Source organism: Podarcis vaucheri, assembly GCF_965113315.1.
Source record: "Podarcis vaucheri genome assembly, chromosome: 7".
Classification (NCBI taxonomy): Eukaryota; Metazoa; Chordata; class Lepidosauria; order Squamata; family Lacertidae; genus Podarcis; species Podarcis vaucheri.
The window spans coordinates 30,664,657-30,684,191 of record NC_138765.1 but is presented as its reverse complement, the minus strand read 5'-3'; the positions used below and the strand labels follow the sequence as shown (position 1 = coordinate 30,684,191).

General features: G+C 44.2%; 1 protein-coding gene across 1 annotated transcript in view; it reads right to left on the bottom strand.

Moving 5' to 3' along the window:
- Positions 1-9,010: 9,010 nt before the first annotated feature.
- RUNX3 (RUNX family transcription factor 3) overlaps positions 9,011-19,535 on the bottom strand; it is a 127,612-nt gene continuing 117,087 nt past the window's right edge. Inside the window, exons 8-9 of the mRNA XM_082231817.1 lie at positions 11,287-13,408; positions 9,011-10,183 (exon numbers count right to left, since the gene is read on the bottom strand). Of these exons, the coding sequence (XP_082087943.1) occupies positions 12,900-13,408 (509 nt within the window). The 3' untranslated portion in view covers positions 9,011-10,183; positions 11,287-12,899. The remainder of the gene's footprint in view (positions 10,184-11,286; positions 13,409-19,535) is intronic.

The following is a 19,535-nucleotide window of genomic DNA, read 5'->3' as shown; positions in this document are numbered from 1 at the left end:
GGTTTGCATTTTGTTTTGGAAGTGCAAATTGGACAGTTAAGATCAGCATATCAGACTGTTTCACCCTCTAGTCCAGTGTTGTCTACTCTGACTGGCAGCATCTCCCCAGCAGCTCAGACAAAGGTCTTTCCCATCACCTACTAACTCAGGTATGGGGAACGTTTGGCCCTCAAGGTTCTGCTGAACTTCAACTCCCACCAGCCCCAGCAAGCATGACCAGAGGCTAGGGATGATGGGGTTGTAGTTTAGCAACTCTTGGAGGACCAAAGGTTCCTCACACCTAACTGTGGTGGTGTTATTGTACAGGTGGCACTAGACAGGTGCCTGGGTGGGGTTGTTACTGTTTCATTCTTGTTGGACAGAGAGAATAAAGTCAATTGCATAGCTTCTTGGCTGGTGTGTCCTGTGGGCCTTCCATGACAAGTGTGCTGCATACCACTGAACCATCCTGGACACCCTGGAATTACAGAAACAATTACTGGCTTCTGATTGGTACCCAGAATGTCCAATTTTTCGGTCTGGCGTTCTGCCGTGAGTCAGCTGGCTTGTGCCAGAGCTCTGGACCGAAAGACACTCGTTCTGGTGTGAGTCAGGTGGTTCCTGCCAGAGCGCCGGACCAAAAGTTGCTCATTTTTTGGTACTGCAAGACAAAAAAAGCTTATTTTGCGAGAGCGCAGGATCAAAAAATGAGCATCCTAATTTTGGTCCCCAGGATGTTGGAGGGTATGGTGGTGTTGTGCTTAGAGTGTAGGACCTGAGAGACCAGGGTTCAACTCCCCATTTGGCCATGAAGCTCATCACCTCTCAGCCTAACCTACCTCAAAGCGTTGTTGTGTGAATTAAATGAACCATGTACTTCACCTTCAGCTTTTTAGAGGAAGAACTGGGATATAACTGCAACAAACAAAAGTCTCTGCAAAGGAACACTTTCCCATCCCTTATCTTCATGCAAGGAAAACTTGAAGCTTCTTAATTTTGCAGGACTTCTGTTAAACGCACAGAAACCAGGACAGGGGCAAAAGACCAAAAAATATATTGCAATTTAGGAAGTCCAGGGCTAGTGCAGTTGCCAACTGATAAGAGAAAAACATCCTGGGTTTCTGCAGTGCTTGTAAGGATAGCTTCTTCTACAGAAAAAGAATGCCAACCAGCAAAGCTTTCTGGTTACATGGAGGGAGATCACATGCTTATGATTGTGGATCAAGTTGGTGGTAAAGGGAGAGGAGCAGGGGCTGGTGAATAAGTTGGCAGCCTTAAGACATGGGCTTCCAACACCCCATATAAACATATGATGTATGAGTCTGCCTAATGGTGTCCTTCTGCCACACCTATGAGTTGCAGACTGGCTAGCCCACCCTAGAATTAATTGAGGAACACTGGCTCTGAGCATTTAATCCTCTGCTGCAAAGCTAAATAATTGAAACTCTTTCCTCAGGCATCCCTTTCTCTCTGTGTGGGAAAAAAAATCTCATTACTGCACCGCTGGAGTTTTGGGGCTGTTGCAGAACATGACACCTCCAGGCTCTCCTCCTTCTCTTGATGATTCAGAAGAAGCCACCCTCTGCTGCCCTTCCAGAGATCAACTTCTTCTCTCTAGAACTGTCCACATTTGCTGGTTGGCAGTTCTCCCCGCCCCACAAGCCACTGACTCAGTCTGACCCCTGTGGAATAACTGCAGTTATTAGAGCTGCTGAAATGGCAGCGCAGTATTCAAGTTCAAAGGCCCTTGATGTGACTCCCTTCTGAGGCAAAGCTTACATTGGCTGACTCGTGTATATGGAGACGAGTCTGTGAAAACTTCCCTTGAGAAAGCAGGAATGAAGAAGAGGGAGGGAAGTTCTGGCTGAGAATGAAGTTGAAGAAACCATTCATCCTCAAGGCACAAAGTCCAGCCTAGTCAGTGGATTTGAAGGCAGACCCTGCTAGTGTCCCTGTTTTCCAGGGACTGTCCCAGATTTACAAAAGCCGTATCGGTTTCTGATTTGATCTCAGAATGTCCCGCTTTTTCCTCAGGGCGGCCCTGTTTTCATCAGAGAAAATACATTGTATATGCATTTTTTAAACATTTTGAACATAACGTGGCTGGATAACTGCATTGCAAAATTTGAAGAAGTACAAATGTCAAAGGATGACTGTGCTTTGCTTTGCATATTGTTTTGGAAAGTGCAAATTGGTTAGGCTTGGCTTTAAAAGCCAACTGGATCAAATTGCTCATCCCCACACCTCTATAATTAGGTCAGAGAGAGGTGACAGATTTTAGGGGATGAGGCATGGTGGTGAAGTGGCAGAGGAGAGAGATGTGTGCTGTATGTCATACCCCCTGCCCTGATCCTCTTAAGGTAGCCTGCTGCCCTCAATCTGGTTGACTCCCATACAGTGGTACCTCAGGTTACATATGCTTCAGGTTACATACGCTTCAGGTTACGGAATCTGCTAACCCGGAAATAGTGCTTCAGGTTAAGAACTTTGCTTCAGGATGAGAACAGAAATTGTGCTCCAGCGGCACGGCAGCAGCAGGAGGCCCCATTAGCTAAAGTGGTGCTTCAGGTTAAGAACAGTTTCAGGTTAAGAACAGACCTCCAGAACTAATTAAGTACTTAACCCGAGGTACCACTGTACATGGAAAGGGGAGATGGGGCATTTTCTCCTTTCCTTCTTGTCCTTTGCCTCAGCCAGCAAAATGTTTTGGGCAAGACATGACTAGATGGACTGGTAGCATGTTGGGGTGATGGAATGAATTACACTGCTTCAAAATGAAAGTGGGGTGAAATCACAGTTTCTTGAAGATTCTCCTTGGTTAAACTCCCTGTATATAGAAGCCAGCAAAGTACACAAAAAAGGGCCAGAGCACCCCTTTCAACTTTGTGTTTGTTTGTTTGTTTGTTTGCATGGATTTGTCTGCTTTTAATATGGTAGCATCATTTAAAAGTTGAGACCTTCACCAAGGTGATATGGCCCACTCTCTTGCCTCATTCTGCTTTATGTGCAATAGACCCGTGATCTTTAAGACGTCAGCCTGTAGGCGGAAGTTCACAATTTGCTAATGTTTCCTAGCATTAGAAATGAAACAGAAAACCCTCCCTGTGAATAGGAAAGTAGCACAGCAAGGAATTGACTGTGCTGGCCCCTTTCTATCTAATGACCCAGTTTATCATACAGGGCAGCATTCAAAAACTATACCTTGCACCTGCAGCAACCTAAGGTGGCCATCTCCTTAGCTCCATGGTTCCTAAAGGTTTTCCCCCATGGATCACTGGAAAATTACTGAGGACTGCTTAACAGCTTTTCTGCCGTTCTCTGCAATGCTCTGTGCTTTGAAATTGTATTTTTATGGCTTCCTTGATTTCTTATATGTTGTATTTTACTGTACTACAATTTGAATTGCACAGTATTCAAACTGTAATGCAATAAAATAGCTCAGTTGGTAGAGCATGAGACTCAGGGTTGCAGGTTTGAGCCCCACATTGGGCAAAGAGAGTCCTGTGGTTTCAGGTGGCTGAACTAGATTACGCCCGTGGTCCCTTCTAACTCTACAGTTCCATGATTCTATAAGGACTCAAGCAATACAAGTACAATTAAAAAGCAATCTGAATATTTAGTTCCATCTTCACAAATCCACAGACTGCTGCAGACGGACCACCTGTACGAAGCTCACAGACCACGGTTTGGGATTTCCTGCCTTTGATTTGGTAAAATATATTTTCTGATGCTGACAGTGTGGATGGCTTTTTGGGACATCTAAGATGGCAGCCACCTGGTGCCAGCTGGAGCTCAGCAAACTGTGCAGCGGCATCAGCAATTCTGGGCTGGGTGGCAGCAGTGGAGGCCTGATTGGGTTGGTGCTCAGGAGGTTGCCATCAGTGGCACAATATTGAGATTGAGGACCCACTCTAGCCTGGGGCTTTGGCACATGGGAGGGGAGCAGCTCCTGAACTGCCACACCTTGCAAAGTCATATTTAGCCATCGCCAGTTGGTAAACCAGTGAACTGGGAGTTAATTAAGAAAGTCTGCTTAACCCAGCGATTTTTAAACTCTCTGGGGTAGGAAGCCTAGCTGAGCCAAAAGCTGGCGGATAATGGTACAGAGAAGGTTTGCGAAGTCCTTCAGTGTACAAAAGGGAGCCTCTGATGTTTTCTTCTGCCCACTCCCCTCTAATTGCCTCTTTCACTCTTAAATCAAGCTCCAAGAAGCTCGGATCAGCTTGGAACGGAAAGTTCCTACAAATAATGGTCACACCCCAGGGGAGTGTTTCCTCTCCCAGAAGCTGTGATAAAAAGGTGGCTCTGTGCTGTGTGGCTGCACTAGAAACATATTTCCGTTAGTCAAGACTGTGAAGCAAAATTCTCACCGTTTGAGTGTTTCTTGTGGTTTCTTCTAAATGCAGCTATGGGGCATGCAGCAGGGCGCAGAAGGAGGGTCGAAATAATTGCTAGGCGTCAGAAAGAACTCTCATTTTGAACTGAGATCCCGAGGCTCAGCAGCACATGGACTGTATTTAAAGCACAAAGAACAGACACACACACACACACACACACACACACACACACACCAGGCAATCTGACCTAGGCTCTTAGGTTCACAAAAATGTCCATTAAAAAAACAAACAAATGTTCATAGTTCTCATGGAGGTGGTATATCTGGGTGAGGGCTGTATTTGAATTGCAGGAAGGAACTCGTGTGATTTAAATATTCCTCCATATAAGCAGAGTCCCTGAACATAGAAAACTAGTATGCCTGGATTCTACTACACAGGTCCCCAGGAAATCTTAGGGAAGTGTGTGTGTTGCTGAGGTGCTCAGATCCCTAACATGGGAATCTGGTGGGCCGCTATGAGAAAGGATGCTGGATTAATGGGCCACTGGCCTGATGCAGCAGGCAGGCTCTTCTTGGCTCCTCCTGCCCCTCTTCATCCTGCTTGACATAATTACTGGCATTTGGACAGTGTAAATAACAAATCTAGTTAATTTGCACTGGTCTCTGCCTTTCCTCCCCCTGAAGTCCCCCTGAACTCCAGTCGTCCCTGGCCATTGGCCATGCTTGCTGTAGTAGATGGCAGCTGTATTTCAGTAACATCTGCAAGGACAAAGATTTCCCACACCTGATGTAGATGCTCAGTGGCAAAAAGCTTCAGGCTCCTCTGTATCGTACCTCAGGTAGATGACAACAGGCTTCAGTAGAATTCCTTTGCCACCTGCTACCCCCCATCACCCCAACTATAAAAAACTCACTGGAGCCAGTACTTCCCATGGTTTTTGCAGCTCCAGTGATTCACCATTCCTATCTACCTTGCAATGTGAAAATGTGCATGCGGTCCACAGTCCCATCCCACTGGTCATGTGCAACAGCACAAATGTCTCAGGGGCCCTTGGATTGCAGTGCTCCATTTATCACAAGTTCCATCTCCACCTCCTTGAGCCCCCTTCCCATTTTAGCCTTCCAAAGACAGTAAAGGGGGACTACCATGGAAAGTAGAGGGTCTGGATCCCTGTAAGAACCCTTCCTAGTAATTCTAGGATTTTTTAATGGGGGAAATGTGAGCAGAATGAGTCTGAACTTTTAATCATGCTAGGCGTTCAGCCGTCAAACAGCAGCAGCAATACCACCCAGAAAATTATTTATTTAGTGTATTTATATCCCGCCTTTCTCCCAAGTTGTGATTCAACTTTGAAAGATAATACACTGCTAGTTTGATGTACTGCTGTGACCAGAGGCATACACAGGCTCCCTTGCGTCTTTGGCAAGGAGCTATATCCCTGCTCCCTGTGCCTTGAGCCCTTGGCAAGGAGATGTACCAGCATGGAGAGGCACGATTGTTGTGCCTATCCCTGGCCATGACTGCTGCCTTTTTTGAGACAACAATGCAGAAACTTACAGGCATTTGCTCTCCACCAGAAGCCCACTCCTCAGTGCAGTGTAATGGGCATGTGGAATCTGGAATCATACACACGATTGGCAAGGAATTGCATCTGGCCTCTGTACATTCAGATATCCCCATTCACTTCAGTGGAAGGAGCATCACTGGGTGAGAGTCAACAGCCAAGAGCCAATTTCTCCATCAGTAACCGTACATTTATTTATTCCACATGGCAAGGCATTAAAATGATTACACGCAACACCTAGCAATATCATCATGTATATCTGATAAAGAACATGGACCTTTTATTTGTCTTCTAGGAAAGGGAAATGCAGCGCTAACCACTCTGGTATGGTTGGCTCAGCTCCCAAGAGTCTGCAAGACGAGGCTGATGGAATGAGAGGCCATTTTGCTGCTGATGCAGAAAGCACAGGTGGAGAATCTCCATTTTGCATCAAGTGAGAGTAGCCGCCGCCCGGGTGGAAGGGCAAGAGGTGGCAAGGTAAGCTTGTTCAAACATACAAAAACAAAACACCTTTCCATGTTTTCACCAAACTTTGGTTTGGGACTGTTGAATTTTGCAACAGAATCTGCATCCCAGATGGACAGAAGTGCTACATGTAAAAGAAGTTGGGCAGGCTACATTTCAAAACAGAGCTGCCAGTAAGTAGGGGTGGAATACTGTGCAGACCCTCACCTTTTAAATATTATTAATACATTTTAAAATATTCATAATCAAAATCAGCTCCTTTTAAAAAAGGAAAAGGAAAAAAGAAAGGACAAACAAACAAACAAACCAGTCTCTGCTGTGTTAAACACAGATTGCAGAGGTGTTTTTTTTAAAAAAAGAATTCTAGTCAAATTATTGTTCTGTTTAAAAAGCAACCAACCAATTAAAAACCTTCCACACACAAGTTCTAAGAAATAGGATCCTTCAGCAACATTTTTAAAAAAAGAATTATATTATTATAACAAATAAAGACCAAAGTAGATTTATTCTTTTTACAGTTAAATATTCCTTGAACCAAACAAAATATTTTACTGTACAAGCAATTGTGCATTTCATTTTTTTTAAAAAAGAAGCATATTATAGTGCAAAGCATAAAATAAAATAAAATAAAATCCTCCAGGTCAAATATTTTTGACCGCTTTCATAAAACACATGTGTTTTTATTCACACCTGTGCATGACAATCCATCATTAACTTGAAAGGGTTTGGCTGACAGAGGTTGCACTTCCTAATGTGGTTTACAAGTGCATATCGAGAACACACTTGATAGTCCTGAATGTTTTTGGTTTTCCTCTTTGAGAAAAACCATCAAGGCTCTATTAGAGGCAGCCAGCAGTTACTTAAAAACAAGCTCTCACCAAAACAATTTGGGGTTGTTCATTTTACACCAGATGCAAATACACATAATGGGCTTGTCAAATGTGTGATGAGCCATGTTAATATGTAGTGACCTATATAGGATGTGGTTTAACATGAGCACAGAGGGATGTTTATAGAACCCAATAAAGTCCTCTGTTTTTTTCCTCCCCCTTCCTGGACATACACTCTCCCACACACCATAGCACATTGGCCATTATTCCAAATGGGGAGCATCAAACTTCCTGTGTCTTCCCTTCCACCAATGGAAGGGCTGTGTGTGTGTGCACTTGATTTTATTTGGTCTGGTCTGTACAATGATGAAGGAATTGCAGTCTCCCATTTGAGGTCAGTGGGGTAGTAGAGAGGAATTGCAGGGGAGACCTTTTCAGAGCTGGAGTAATGCTGCCGTGTGCTGGAGCATGGGTTAAGTGATGGATCCAACTTGCTTTGTGGAAGTGAATGAAGTGATAACAAGGCTTTCAAGTTTGCTTGTGACAGATTAGCATAGAGGAAATCAGAAAATGAAGAACCTAACCAAGCAGAGGTTGGAGACATCTTGCCTTTTCTTTGATAAGGTTTCTACTTCATGCTAGCGGTTTAAATTATAATACCTCTTTGCAAGATTGTTTGCATTTCTAATAAAAAGCTAAAGGTGCATTTCAGCTGGTGTAAGATCTTTTGTTTAGGTTCAATGTGTTTTGCACTTGAATCTAAGCAATCAAAATAAGCACCACTGGATTCAATGGAGCTTACTCACAGGAAATTCTGCAGTCATGCTGTTCCTAATAAACTGGGTGTTTGGATGCTCCCTAGGCGTGTGGCTTTGGGAGCTGACATGATGGGCTCTGGTGCTTCAAAATGTTCCACTGCACTATTGTTTCATGTGATGCCTCGCATGTGCAGAGGAAGGAGGAGTCCTTTATGCCCTGTCATGATCCCGCTATGGTGATGGATCATGCCCTTTGCTTTACAACCTCTGTTAAAATCAGCAGTAAGATACTTGTTCACAATTCTAATACCTGCCTACCTTAAAGCACCTCTTGTCAGAACCCAGGCCGGCATACCTAGGAGTTTAAAGTGGGACAGTATAGGCTCTAAACATAGATGTCTCCATGGGCTTCGGATGAGAGGAATATAGGAAGCTGCCTTATCCTGAGGCAGATCACTGGGCTCCATCAAGCTCCAAATTCTATACTGTCTGGCAGGGTTTCAGACAGGGAGTCTTTCACAGCCCTGCCTGGAGATGCCCGCAGGGACTTCCTGCTTGCCTAGCAGATGCTCTACTACTGAGCCACAGGCCTTCATCATGATCTGGCATGCACTGGGGTGGTAAACTGGTGTCTGGGTCATACCCCATCAGGCTGCTGGTCGGGGCTTCAATGACTGAAGGCTCCTCTATACCAAAATATTCCATCTGTATAGAACACAAGGAGGATGTTCACAGGAAAGAACTGGAGTGTTGCTGCTAGCCTTGGACCCAGACAGTGACATGCTCATTAGCATAGGAACATAGGAAGCTGCCTTATACAGGCAAGTGCCTCTCAGTTCTTTCAGTCTTCAGTTCAGTTCACCGTATTTCCACATTAGTTTGCTTTCACCAGCGTATGGCTGCTCATTTCTCCGAATAGATACATATTTGCAATTCAAATCTCATGATGTACACTTCCCCCAAATAAACTCATTTTTGTTCACATTTTTTGTTTGGAAAACCGAATCACAAAAATCAGAGAAGCATGGATTTTGAAGGATAGCTGTGTGTTCAGTCCACGTAGCGAATTAGGTAGGGTTTGCATTAAAATGTGGACTGAACTGGATTTCTCCCCCTTCCCCAATACCATTTGGTTCATTTAGCTCATTGCTATCTACAGTGACTCTACAGGGTTTCTAACATTTGTCTTTCCAACTCCTTCTCAATTAAAGCCTGAGATTGAACACAGGATTTTCTGCAGGCAAAGCATATACTCTGCTTCTGAGCTGCACTCCTTTCCTTCTGGGGGGGTCACACGGTCTGAAGGGGCCCTATGAAGCTCTGCTGCATGCCCAGTAGGGCTGCTTTGTGCAGCTGGCAAGGCTTGGCCATGCAAGGTTCCTGATTGTGTGGAACAGACCTATAGCTATTGGGTCTTTTCAGACTAAAGGTGTGTCTTTTGAAAGGCTTCTGGAGGAGTGTGGCCAATGGCACCATCAGTGTCAGGGGAGGGCAGATTCATTCCTCTTTTATTCACTGGGTTGTGAGGGGCTTTTCTTGTGAACAGCCCTTAGATGCTGGGTTCTAGTCAACCTTCCCTCTGATTAGTGATGGAAGGTTCTGTCAATTTTGGTACTCTCATTTTCTCATTTTTCCAATTTTACATTCAGTTCTTCATATTTATGAAGCAATTTCTTATATTTTTTTTAATCCTCATGAAAATTCATCTGCATTTTAGTTTTGACTAATGCACATTTTCAAGCAATTTCCCCTAATGCATTTTTGTATGTTATTTTCACTAATAAATTAATTTACACACACACTTTCCCATAATATATGCATTTTTGTAATATTGTTTGGTTGCAGAGCTGCATCACAAAATTCAGATAAGTGCAAGTATTTACGGATGACTGCATTTTGGTTCTCTTATTGCTTCGGAAAGTGCAAATTTGATATATTCAACTTTAAATATGAACTGAATCAAATTTCTCCTCCATACCTATCCCCGATATGCTGGTTTTCTGCTCCCAGAAATGCTTTATTTTAGTGAGAGACCATCTAAATGTAAGTCCCCAGCAGCAGTCTAAAGTGGTACACCTCAGACACAGGTTTAATATTTTAATGAGAACCAGAGCTTTGGCCTTGGTAGGGTACAGCATGCACAGGGCAACTGGGTGATGAATGCATAGGCTCATAAAGGAAGCTGGAATGTACCATTTGTCTGTCTGGTGAAGACGAAAGGCTAGATTCAGCCCCAAAACTAGAGAAGGGCTACCGTATTTTTCGCTCTATAACACGCACCTGACCATAACACGCACATCGTTTTTAGAGGAGGGAAACAAGGGAAAAAATATTCTGAATGAAACAGTGGACTTATCATTTTTGTGCTTCATGCTGTGGCCACAGACATGTGATCTGATGGTGAATTTGGGGTGACCCAATGCAAAAATCCTGAGAATCCCTGTGGATCCATGCTTTGTAACCACGTTTTTGCACCATTGCAGCCCCAGGCAACAGTGGGTGCGTGATTTTTTTGGGGGGGGCAGGCTGTAGCCATGGACATGCTATGTGCTCTGATGGTGAATTTTGGCTGACCCAATGCAAAGATCCTGAGGATCCATGTGGACCCATACTTTTTAACCACGTTTTTGCACCATTGCAGCCCCAGGCAACAGTGGGTGCATGATTTTTTTTTGGGGGGACAGGCTGTAGCCATGGACATGCTATGTGCTCTGATGGTGAATTTTGGCTGACCCAATGCAAAGATCCTGAGGATCCATGTGGATCCATGCTTTGTAACCACATTTTAAGTGGGGAGGGAAGGGAAAACACAGAAGGCTAAGAATGCAGGAGAGGGCTATAACGTGAGGAAAGGAAGGCAAAAGTTTTCCCCCACCCACCCACACAAGCCAGCCAGCGTGTGCTCTCTCTCTCTCTCTCTTTAAATGGAAGAAAGCATATTTGAATGCTGTGTGTCTCCAAAAACAAAAAGCAGGAAGTCAAATCAGAATTTTAAGCCGAACCTGTAATCTCTCTTCCCTTCACAAACATTGTTCCTCCGGAGCAGGGAGAGGATAGAAGGACGGACGCTCTGCTTCCCCCTCTACTTGCCTGGAGGGGAGGGGCTTCCCCTGCTCTTTGTTCCGTTTGAGCAAACACAGTAACGAAACAGAGAGGGCGGGCAGTAAGACCCTGAGGCAGAATGCAGGAAACCTGCCACTTCCTCTCTTCAGGCTTCCCTTCTCCCTGAAGCGCGGTTTGATTTTTGCCTTATTTTTCGGCTCCAGGGACCACACATTCGTTCCATAACACGCACAGACATTTCCCCTTCCTTTTTAGGAGAAAAAATCTGCGTGTTATAGAGCGAAAAATACGGTAATTTACGGATGGGCTAAATTTGGTTCCTCTCATTTTCCCCAATCTTAAACTCAGTTCTCCACATTTCTACATAAGTTTGTAAATTCTTTTTAAGTCCTTATGAAAATTCATCAACATTTTACTCTGAGTTTCTCCTAATATTGTCTATATACACAATTTAGTAATTCAATTCCCCCTAATATAATGCATTTTTGCAAGTTATTTTCACTAATATTAGCATTTTGGTGGACTCTTTATGGATTTTGCACACATCACCTGGTTGGAGAACTGCTTTATAAAATTTGGAGACATTCAAATTTTGAGGTATGACAGTGTTTGGGTTCTTGTATTTTTTCAGAAAGTGCAAATTATGTAAGTTCACCTTTAAATGTGAAATTGAATTTTCTCCCCACCCCTACCTACAGCCAGGGGCATTGGGGGTCTGAGCCTCAGGTCTTTTGCACTTGGTCCCAGATCTCCACCTCCTTTCCTCCTCTCCCCCCCCCTTAAAAATGAAACAAAAACAAAGCCTTGTTTGATGTTGCTTCTTGGGCAGTTAGCTGAGTATGCTGCTGGTAACGCCCTTTGCATTTACCATCATAATTTGCTCAGAAATTTATATCTATGTATATAATGTATCAAATGCAAATTTGTGCCAGGAACCTGTTCCTTGAGTACCTAGCAAAATCCCTGCCCACAACCCACTCAGGAACAGATCACCAGCATGATTCCAGCTGCTTTTACTGCTTTTGGATCACACCTGTTGCGATACTGTATGTGCTGCCATTCATGACTCCTCACCCCACCAACTGAATCTGGTGTATTCAGAGTAGTAGTTAAATGGCCATATAGGTTCACGGCTGGCGTACGATATTTTGGTAGTATAAAGCAGAAAATTCAAAATAGCACCCTTTCCCAGTACTAAATTAACTGCAGTCAAATCTGAGAAGCTCCTCCCCCTGGCGTACGAGCCCTGCTAAAAGATTAAGCAACTGCATTCACCTCAATGGAACTTGTGTAGGAGAACTTTCCAGCATATCCTGACATTCCAGATTCGCCACCTGATGTGACTACCTTATGCTGCCTCCTGATAAGGCCACCACTGAATGATAGAAAGAGTGTGGTGCAGGGCATGGTGACATTCTGGTCCTGTCCTCATGTTAACTTGGCTTTACATATCTTTCTCAACAGTATCTGAAGAGCTAAACACATTCATTCATTCATTCATTCATTCATTCATTCATTCACTCTTAAAATTTCATGACCTTTGAGATGATTGACTAGGGCTTTTCACACTCAGCCACAACACTACAAAGGAACAGAGCATTTCCAATCTGTACATTCCTATGTACATTGCGTACACAATCGGGATTTGTCAAGAGGAACTTTAAGAAGAGGGAGGGAGGGTTTTGTTTTGAAATGTATACAAAGTTCAGCCCATCTCCAGTCTCCATTTGATGAATTAACTTAACAACCTATATTTTCTACAAGAGCAATGTGATGCGCATTGGGAAAAGTTGTTGACGGCTCCTTTTCATTATCGCCTCCTTTCTAATGACCAACTAACATAGCACATGTTGGGCATTTTAATTCAGTAAGAGTGAAAGGCATCTGGTTTCCTAGTCCTCTTTCAGTACGGTCTCCAGACAGCTTCATCCATCCTCCCAGGAGTTGTCATGGCTGTAGGTGAGTTACTGTGGCTGCCATCTGCCTCAACGCCGTCATTCTGATTGGCAAGGCTAGGATTAATTAAGTTATTTCCAGCTGATGCACTTGGGCAAGAGGGAAGCATCCTCGTTGGCGAGCGCTCTCCCCCCGCTACCATGGAGAACTGGTATGACCCGGATGATGTGCCATAGTACAAGTGGTAAGGGGAAGGGTTGGTCTGGAAAGGTCCACTCTGGTTTTGGGTGGAGCTGGGGTATGGTGGAGGAAGGTAGGTATGGTGGAACCGAGTGGTGGCGGGCATGCTGGTCATGCTGATGCCACCAATTCCAGTGGCGGAAGGTGAGGCTGTGTAAGGGAAGGCTGCCGACATTGCACCGGGGTAATGCATCCTGGTCTCAGTGAAGCCCGGTAATGCAGAAAAGGACCGGTCAAACTGGCGTGGGTCAGAGAACGGACTCAATTCAGATGTACCTGGTTTGGGGAAAAGAGAAAAGGGAGAGGAGAGAGAGGATGTTACTGTGGGTTGGAGTTTTCAGCCTTCTCCTGGAACGTGTGGCACAGCTCATTTTGTGAGTATAGGTCTGGGGTTCCCGTACTGTGGTCCACCACCTACCAGTAGTCCATGACCTGCGTTCAGGTAGTCTCTGCCATGTCTGTGGATTTGTGGTTGAAGACAAGAAACGGCATATCCATTACATTAAACATTCACCTTGGTTTTTAATTGTATTTTTATCACTTCTTGGGTTTCTCATATCACATTTTCTTGTACGGCAATTTGAATTCTGTAGAATTCAAACTGTAATACAATGAAATGCAATATATAAAAAGTAAAAGAAGCATTAAAAATACAATTAAGCACCATACAGAATCTTGTACAGAGTGTTATAATTGCCACATCCGGCAGTTCTTAAAAATTCACAATATAATTAAAATCAGCAGTTAAGCTAAAATTACATGTGGAAAAATACTGATGGTATTCAACTACCATGTCCTGTCAGTCCACAGATTTCCATTTACACAAGGGGACTTCCCCCCCTTCCTCTCCCACAGCCCTCCCCAAATCTGCTCCCAGGGGGTTGGGAAAGTCCCTGAAACAGATTGAGGGGGCGTGCGGGGAGATGAGGGGGAGAACGTTCTGTTGCACAAGCAGAGATCCTTGCACAGATGGATAGCAATACACTGAATACTACCCATTAAGTGGTCAGCCAAGACTATCGGAAATTTCCAAAAGCTATGTCCGCTTTTACATGTTTCATGCCTAAACAAAAAAGTTTTTAGCAGGCTCTGAAAAGAGCACCCTGGCCTGATGTCGCTGCAGAGAGCCCACAAACCCTCCTTCCCAAATCAAGTTCGGATCACATTGGGGATAGGCAGTGGCTGAGCCTCTCTGTATATTTATAGAAACATACCCCACCTCCTCCTCCTCCCAATTTGTGAAGGTATCATTTTAGTGCAGTGCGGTCCAGTCCAGGGCCCTCAACTCAGATGTGTGGGCGTGTGTATTAGTGATACGCTTGCTTCTATTCTAGCTTTTGGCCAGCACAATTGTAAACACAGAAATAAAATTGTTTAGCTGTTCTCTAGGGCTGTGTAGTAAATAGACAGCACAGCCCTCTGACAGCGAGTCCCCAAGCTAGTCAGTCCATCTGCTTTGGCACACATATGCACACACAAACAGAGCAATGCGGAGGGAAATCTGGAGTCTATGCCAGGGTCTTCTGAGGCCTTCGTGTGGGTGGTCTGTTTGTGCTGATAGGCCCAAGGGACAGAGCTGATAAACAGACAGTTGAAAGCTTGCTTACTGTAGGTCATGCTATTACTGGTTGGGGTTTTTTGTTGTTGTTTTGCCTATGAAGGCCTAAAAAAAGAGTGAAGAAATGTAATTATTATTTTTTCTGTGCAGCAATATTTAACTGCGGAAAGAGGGATATGGCTGATCCAAGATGGATGCTTTCTCAGTCCCCACAATTCCAGAAGCTGCCCTACCAGTTTAATTGAGGTGACCATCATTCATGTGGATTCGTGTTCTACATTAGCCATTTTAGGGCATTCACCCTATTTGCGTGAAGCAGAAAAATGTAGCAATGTTTGTTGGCCCTTCTGCTTCTGCCATATCCTTGTCACTTGCCCTGCTGCCTTCCATGTGTCAGGCGGGGAGGCCTGAAGAGGAAACCTGCTTCTATGTCTGAAGGCTCCCTGCGTGGTTTAGAATTCAGATTCCACAGGGTGTGGGATACTTCCTCATGCACAGGTGTACCAACTTGAATAACATATGGGGGGGCAGGTAAGCCCCGCCACACATAATCAGAAGATGCACACCATCTGAATGGCAGTGGCCATCAACTGGGGGGGGGGGAGCTCCCTCAAATACTTTATGGGGGGCAAAGGGACATTGGCCCCTAGGTGCTGGCTCCTATGTTCATGTAGATCAGACTCCTTGACCCAGAACTTGCTCATTCAATATGTGGAAGTAGTCAGGTCCAGGGTTCAGGGTGCAGGGTGCAATAGAGAGGCAGGCACTCTCTCTTGCCTGCAATTTTAATTGAATGATGGGTAGAATGACTGAATAGAGGTATTGTCAGTCTCATTTCTTTGCCTAATGCAAATAGATGGGATCAAATGAATGCATTGATACCTGGTGATTCCTTCAAGACATACTCAGCCTCCAAAGATACAGAAGTAATGTGTCAAGGAGTTGCAGCCAATCACAAATCCCCTTTTCTCTTGCCAATAGGGACTCCCCACTCCCGCTGGGTCCAAGCTGCATGAAGGGTGGGGTGATGGTGATAGAAATCTCCAGTTTTATCACAGCATGGTAAAGAGGTAAGCCTCCATTCCCCACATTTGACATTCTGATAAATAAATGCCTGCAATTAACAGAAAACAACATGCTACATACCTAGCAAATATCTAGTATGGCCCTTTTGGAGAAAGGGAACTGGGTGTTTGCTATTTGTTCTAAGTAGGGATGGGTGAATCTGTCAATTTTGGTTTCTTTTAGTTTCTCATTCTTCCAACCTTCACTTCCCTGTAGTTCTACATCCGTTTGCAAATATATTTATTTATTTTAGAAAGTCATGAAAGTTAAGCCACATTTTAGTGTGAATTTCTTCTAAAATAGATGTTTTGTAAGCATTTTTGCCATATACAAATTTTTGAAAGCAATATTCTCTGATGTAATTAATTTTCATATGTTACTTTCACTAATATATGCCTTTATGTGTTTACATTACCTTAATATGTGCATTTTTGTACACATTAGTTGGCTGTAGAGCTGTACTGAAAAATTCAGAGAGCTGCGAATTCTGAAGGCTTGCTCAAGGCCAGGGGTCAGCACCGTACAGCCCATGGGCCAGATGCAGCCCACGAAGACCATTTTACTGGCCCACGAGCCACCCCTGAACTGAGCCGCCCACTCGGCAAGCCCCCCATGCGCTGCGCTAAATCAGCGCAGCACAGCGCAGGGACTCGCCAAGTGGCGCTGGAAATCGTGTCTGCGCATGTCCAGATGCCGAAAATCGCTTCTGTGCAGGCATGATGTTCAGCATTGCGCAGCGCCAGTCCAGACCACAGACGATCTCTGTGGGAGCGATCCGGCCCATTGGCTGGTAAACCTTGCCGACCCCTGCTCAAGGCCTTGCACTTGGGATCTTCTAAAGGCAAAGCATGCATTCTCCCAATAAGCTACAGCTCCCCTCCCAACATATTTAGGGCTGAACCCAGGTTTACTTGTGGGAAGGCCAGAGCTCAGTGGTAGAGCATTGCTTTGCATGCAGACAGTCCCAGGTTCAATTGCATCTTCAGGTAAGGCCAGGAAAGCTTCCTTGCCTGAAACCAAGCTGCTGCCTGTCACTGTGGACGGTACTAAGCTAGATGGGTCAGTGGTCTGACTCGGTATAAGGCAACTTCCAACATGTCTATGTACCATACCTGTATTGTACCTTTCTCCCAGCTGATAGCAGCTTGGGGAGGGGGGAAGATTGAAATTGGGTCAATGGAATTGCCTGTATCGTGGTCCTGATCCAACCTGTCCCCCTTCTGGGATGATTTTAATAAAAGAACTAAGTGTTAAAAAATCCCATCATGGGCCTGTCATTTCACTGCTAGTTTAGCCCTTAAAAAGGCAAAAAGCAAGGAGGAGCGGCAAGACCTGAGACTGATCTTGAGAAATAAATACTTATGATAATGTGATGTGCCCAACATGTTTCAACAATTATTTTCCTTGGGGCAAAAAAGAAGTCTCTTATCTTGATAGCAGCAACCAAAGCAGTGCGCTTGAAGAATGTTCTTTTATTGTAGGGCATCTTTCAAGCAAACTGTTTCAGCTGGGCATATCCTGTGTTATAATATTGCTTCCATCCTCCCCATTCACTAGTCTAAGATATTGCTCATACCTTTTCCTCTCTCTCTTTAATTTTTTGGCTTTTTGGATATTCCTCCCTTTTCTCTCTCTTTTGTGATGAACTTCATTTCCTCGGCTTGTGGCCCCTGTCCAAATCCCGATCTACATTTTGAGCTGACTCATGTTCTCAGTGGATCCCGCCTGTGCTTTTGCTCCTGTGCCCCATCCCATCCTCCTCCTCCTTGGCGATGCGGCATTCAGGAATTCCAGGAGATGGATATCTTGAAATAAACGGCAGGCAGGCGCCATTTGCTGCTCGACAGCTTGAACACAGCAAAGGAAGGCCTTTACGCTGCTTCATTATATTTCATGTCGCCATAAATAATATTCCATAAAGAGCAAATTCAAATAAAAAGCTCAGGGCACATTTCCCCTTTTTGTTTTCCTCCCTAACACACTCTTAAAGTTTTTAGAGAGGCCAACTTTTATGAGTCTGAGCTTGCACCGCTTGGCAATTGCTGCCTGCTGCTAATATAAAAGCAACAGTGTAAATGTGTTAATTACTGTTGGCTTGCAAAACAAAACAAAAAGGAAGGGGGAGCTATGTAAAGATGCTAGAGGTAGGCTTTTGGTCTATGCATTTCCTCCTGCTACATGCAAAGTGAAAAAGAAATACAGCTGAGAAATATATCTACCAATGTTGCTGCTGCTTCTTGTTTTTAGATAAAGCAAGCAAGTTTCTAATCCTCATGAGCTGTAGTCTTAAAAAAAATAAAAATACAAACATTATTCTGATCAAATTTCAAAAACTTTTTTTCAGCAAGCTAAACCACACATGTAAGTTTGACACGTTTTAAAATATGTGTTTTATAAAGTATCTTTCTAAACTGCTGGTTTTTTTTATTTCTAACATCTGATTTTATCATAATTTTAATGTATATTTTATGTAAGCTGCTTGGAGGTTTTGAAGATGAGGTGCTTTATACATTCTATTAACTATACATACATACATACATACATACATACTAGCTATGGCTAGAGAAGTTAATGATAGAGCTCTGAATGGTTATTGAAATCAAGGCATGGTCGGGGAAGGTGTGCTTCTGGTTATCAGATGCTGGAGACAAGCGACAGCTTTGTCCAACATGACACTGCTTCAAAGTAAACCTGGAACGTAAGAGGCTGTCTTATGCCATGTCAGACAATTGTTCCAGCTAGTTCAATCTTGTCTACACAAGCAAAGGGGAATCTGTGGCCCTTCCAGGTGATGTTGGACCACAACTCCCGTCATCTCTGACCATTAGCTATGCTGGCTGGGGCTGATAGGAGCTGAAGTCCAACAACATCTGGAGGGCCACAGGTTCCCTTTCCCTGGCTTACACTGTCTGGCAGTGCCTCTCCAGCCAAGGGGCAAAACCTTCCACAGGCAAAACATGTGCTTTGCCACTGACTAGCCACTGCTGGAAACAGAATGTTGGACTTGATGAACCTTTGGGTGGATACAGCAAAGCAATTTTTCACGCCATCCCAAGCTCATCATCCCAAGCAGAACAACATTCATAAGAACATAAGAGCCAGTTCCCCAGATAGTCCAGCATCCTGTGCTCACAGTAGCCAACCAGAAACCTATGAGAAGACAGCAAACAAGATCTGGGTGCAACAGCACTCCCCCCTCCTGTGGTTTCCAGCAACTGGTATTCAGAACCATTACTAGTTCCATAAGAGCCAACTCCTGGGGGCTGAGGGAGCTTCATCTCCCCCAAATATTTGAGGGGTATGCCCCCCAGGTTTATGGCCACTGCCATTGGCAAATGTGTGTACCACGTCATGTGATTATGTAGGGCAGAGCTTACCTGGGCTTCTCCAATATTTTATTCAAGTTGGCACCTCACTGGTTCTGACAGTGGAGGTAGTGGAGTCAATGTCAGGATGCCCTCAAACTATCTAAGGCACTGTGTGCATTGTCTAAGAGGACACATTGAGATGTTTACTTATCTCAAATGGACTTTTGTTGAAATAACAATTCTACTTGACCATGTACAATGCCTCTGTATTTTGCTCGCAACACAGAGTGCATTCATGCTTCGGATAATAAACCACCATATTTTTGTAGCTTTTGTTCTTTTGTTAATTAGATTTTGTGGGCAGCAACCTGTTTATTTTAATTTCTACTGCACAGTGCTAGACTGTTTTAGGCACTTTAATATCACTAAGTGAGGAAGAAGAGGAGGATAAAGTTGATGAATAGGTACAGTC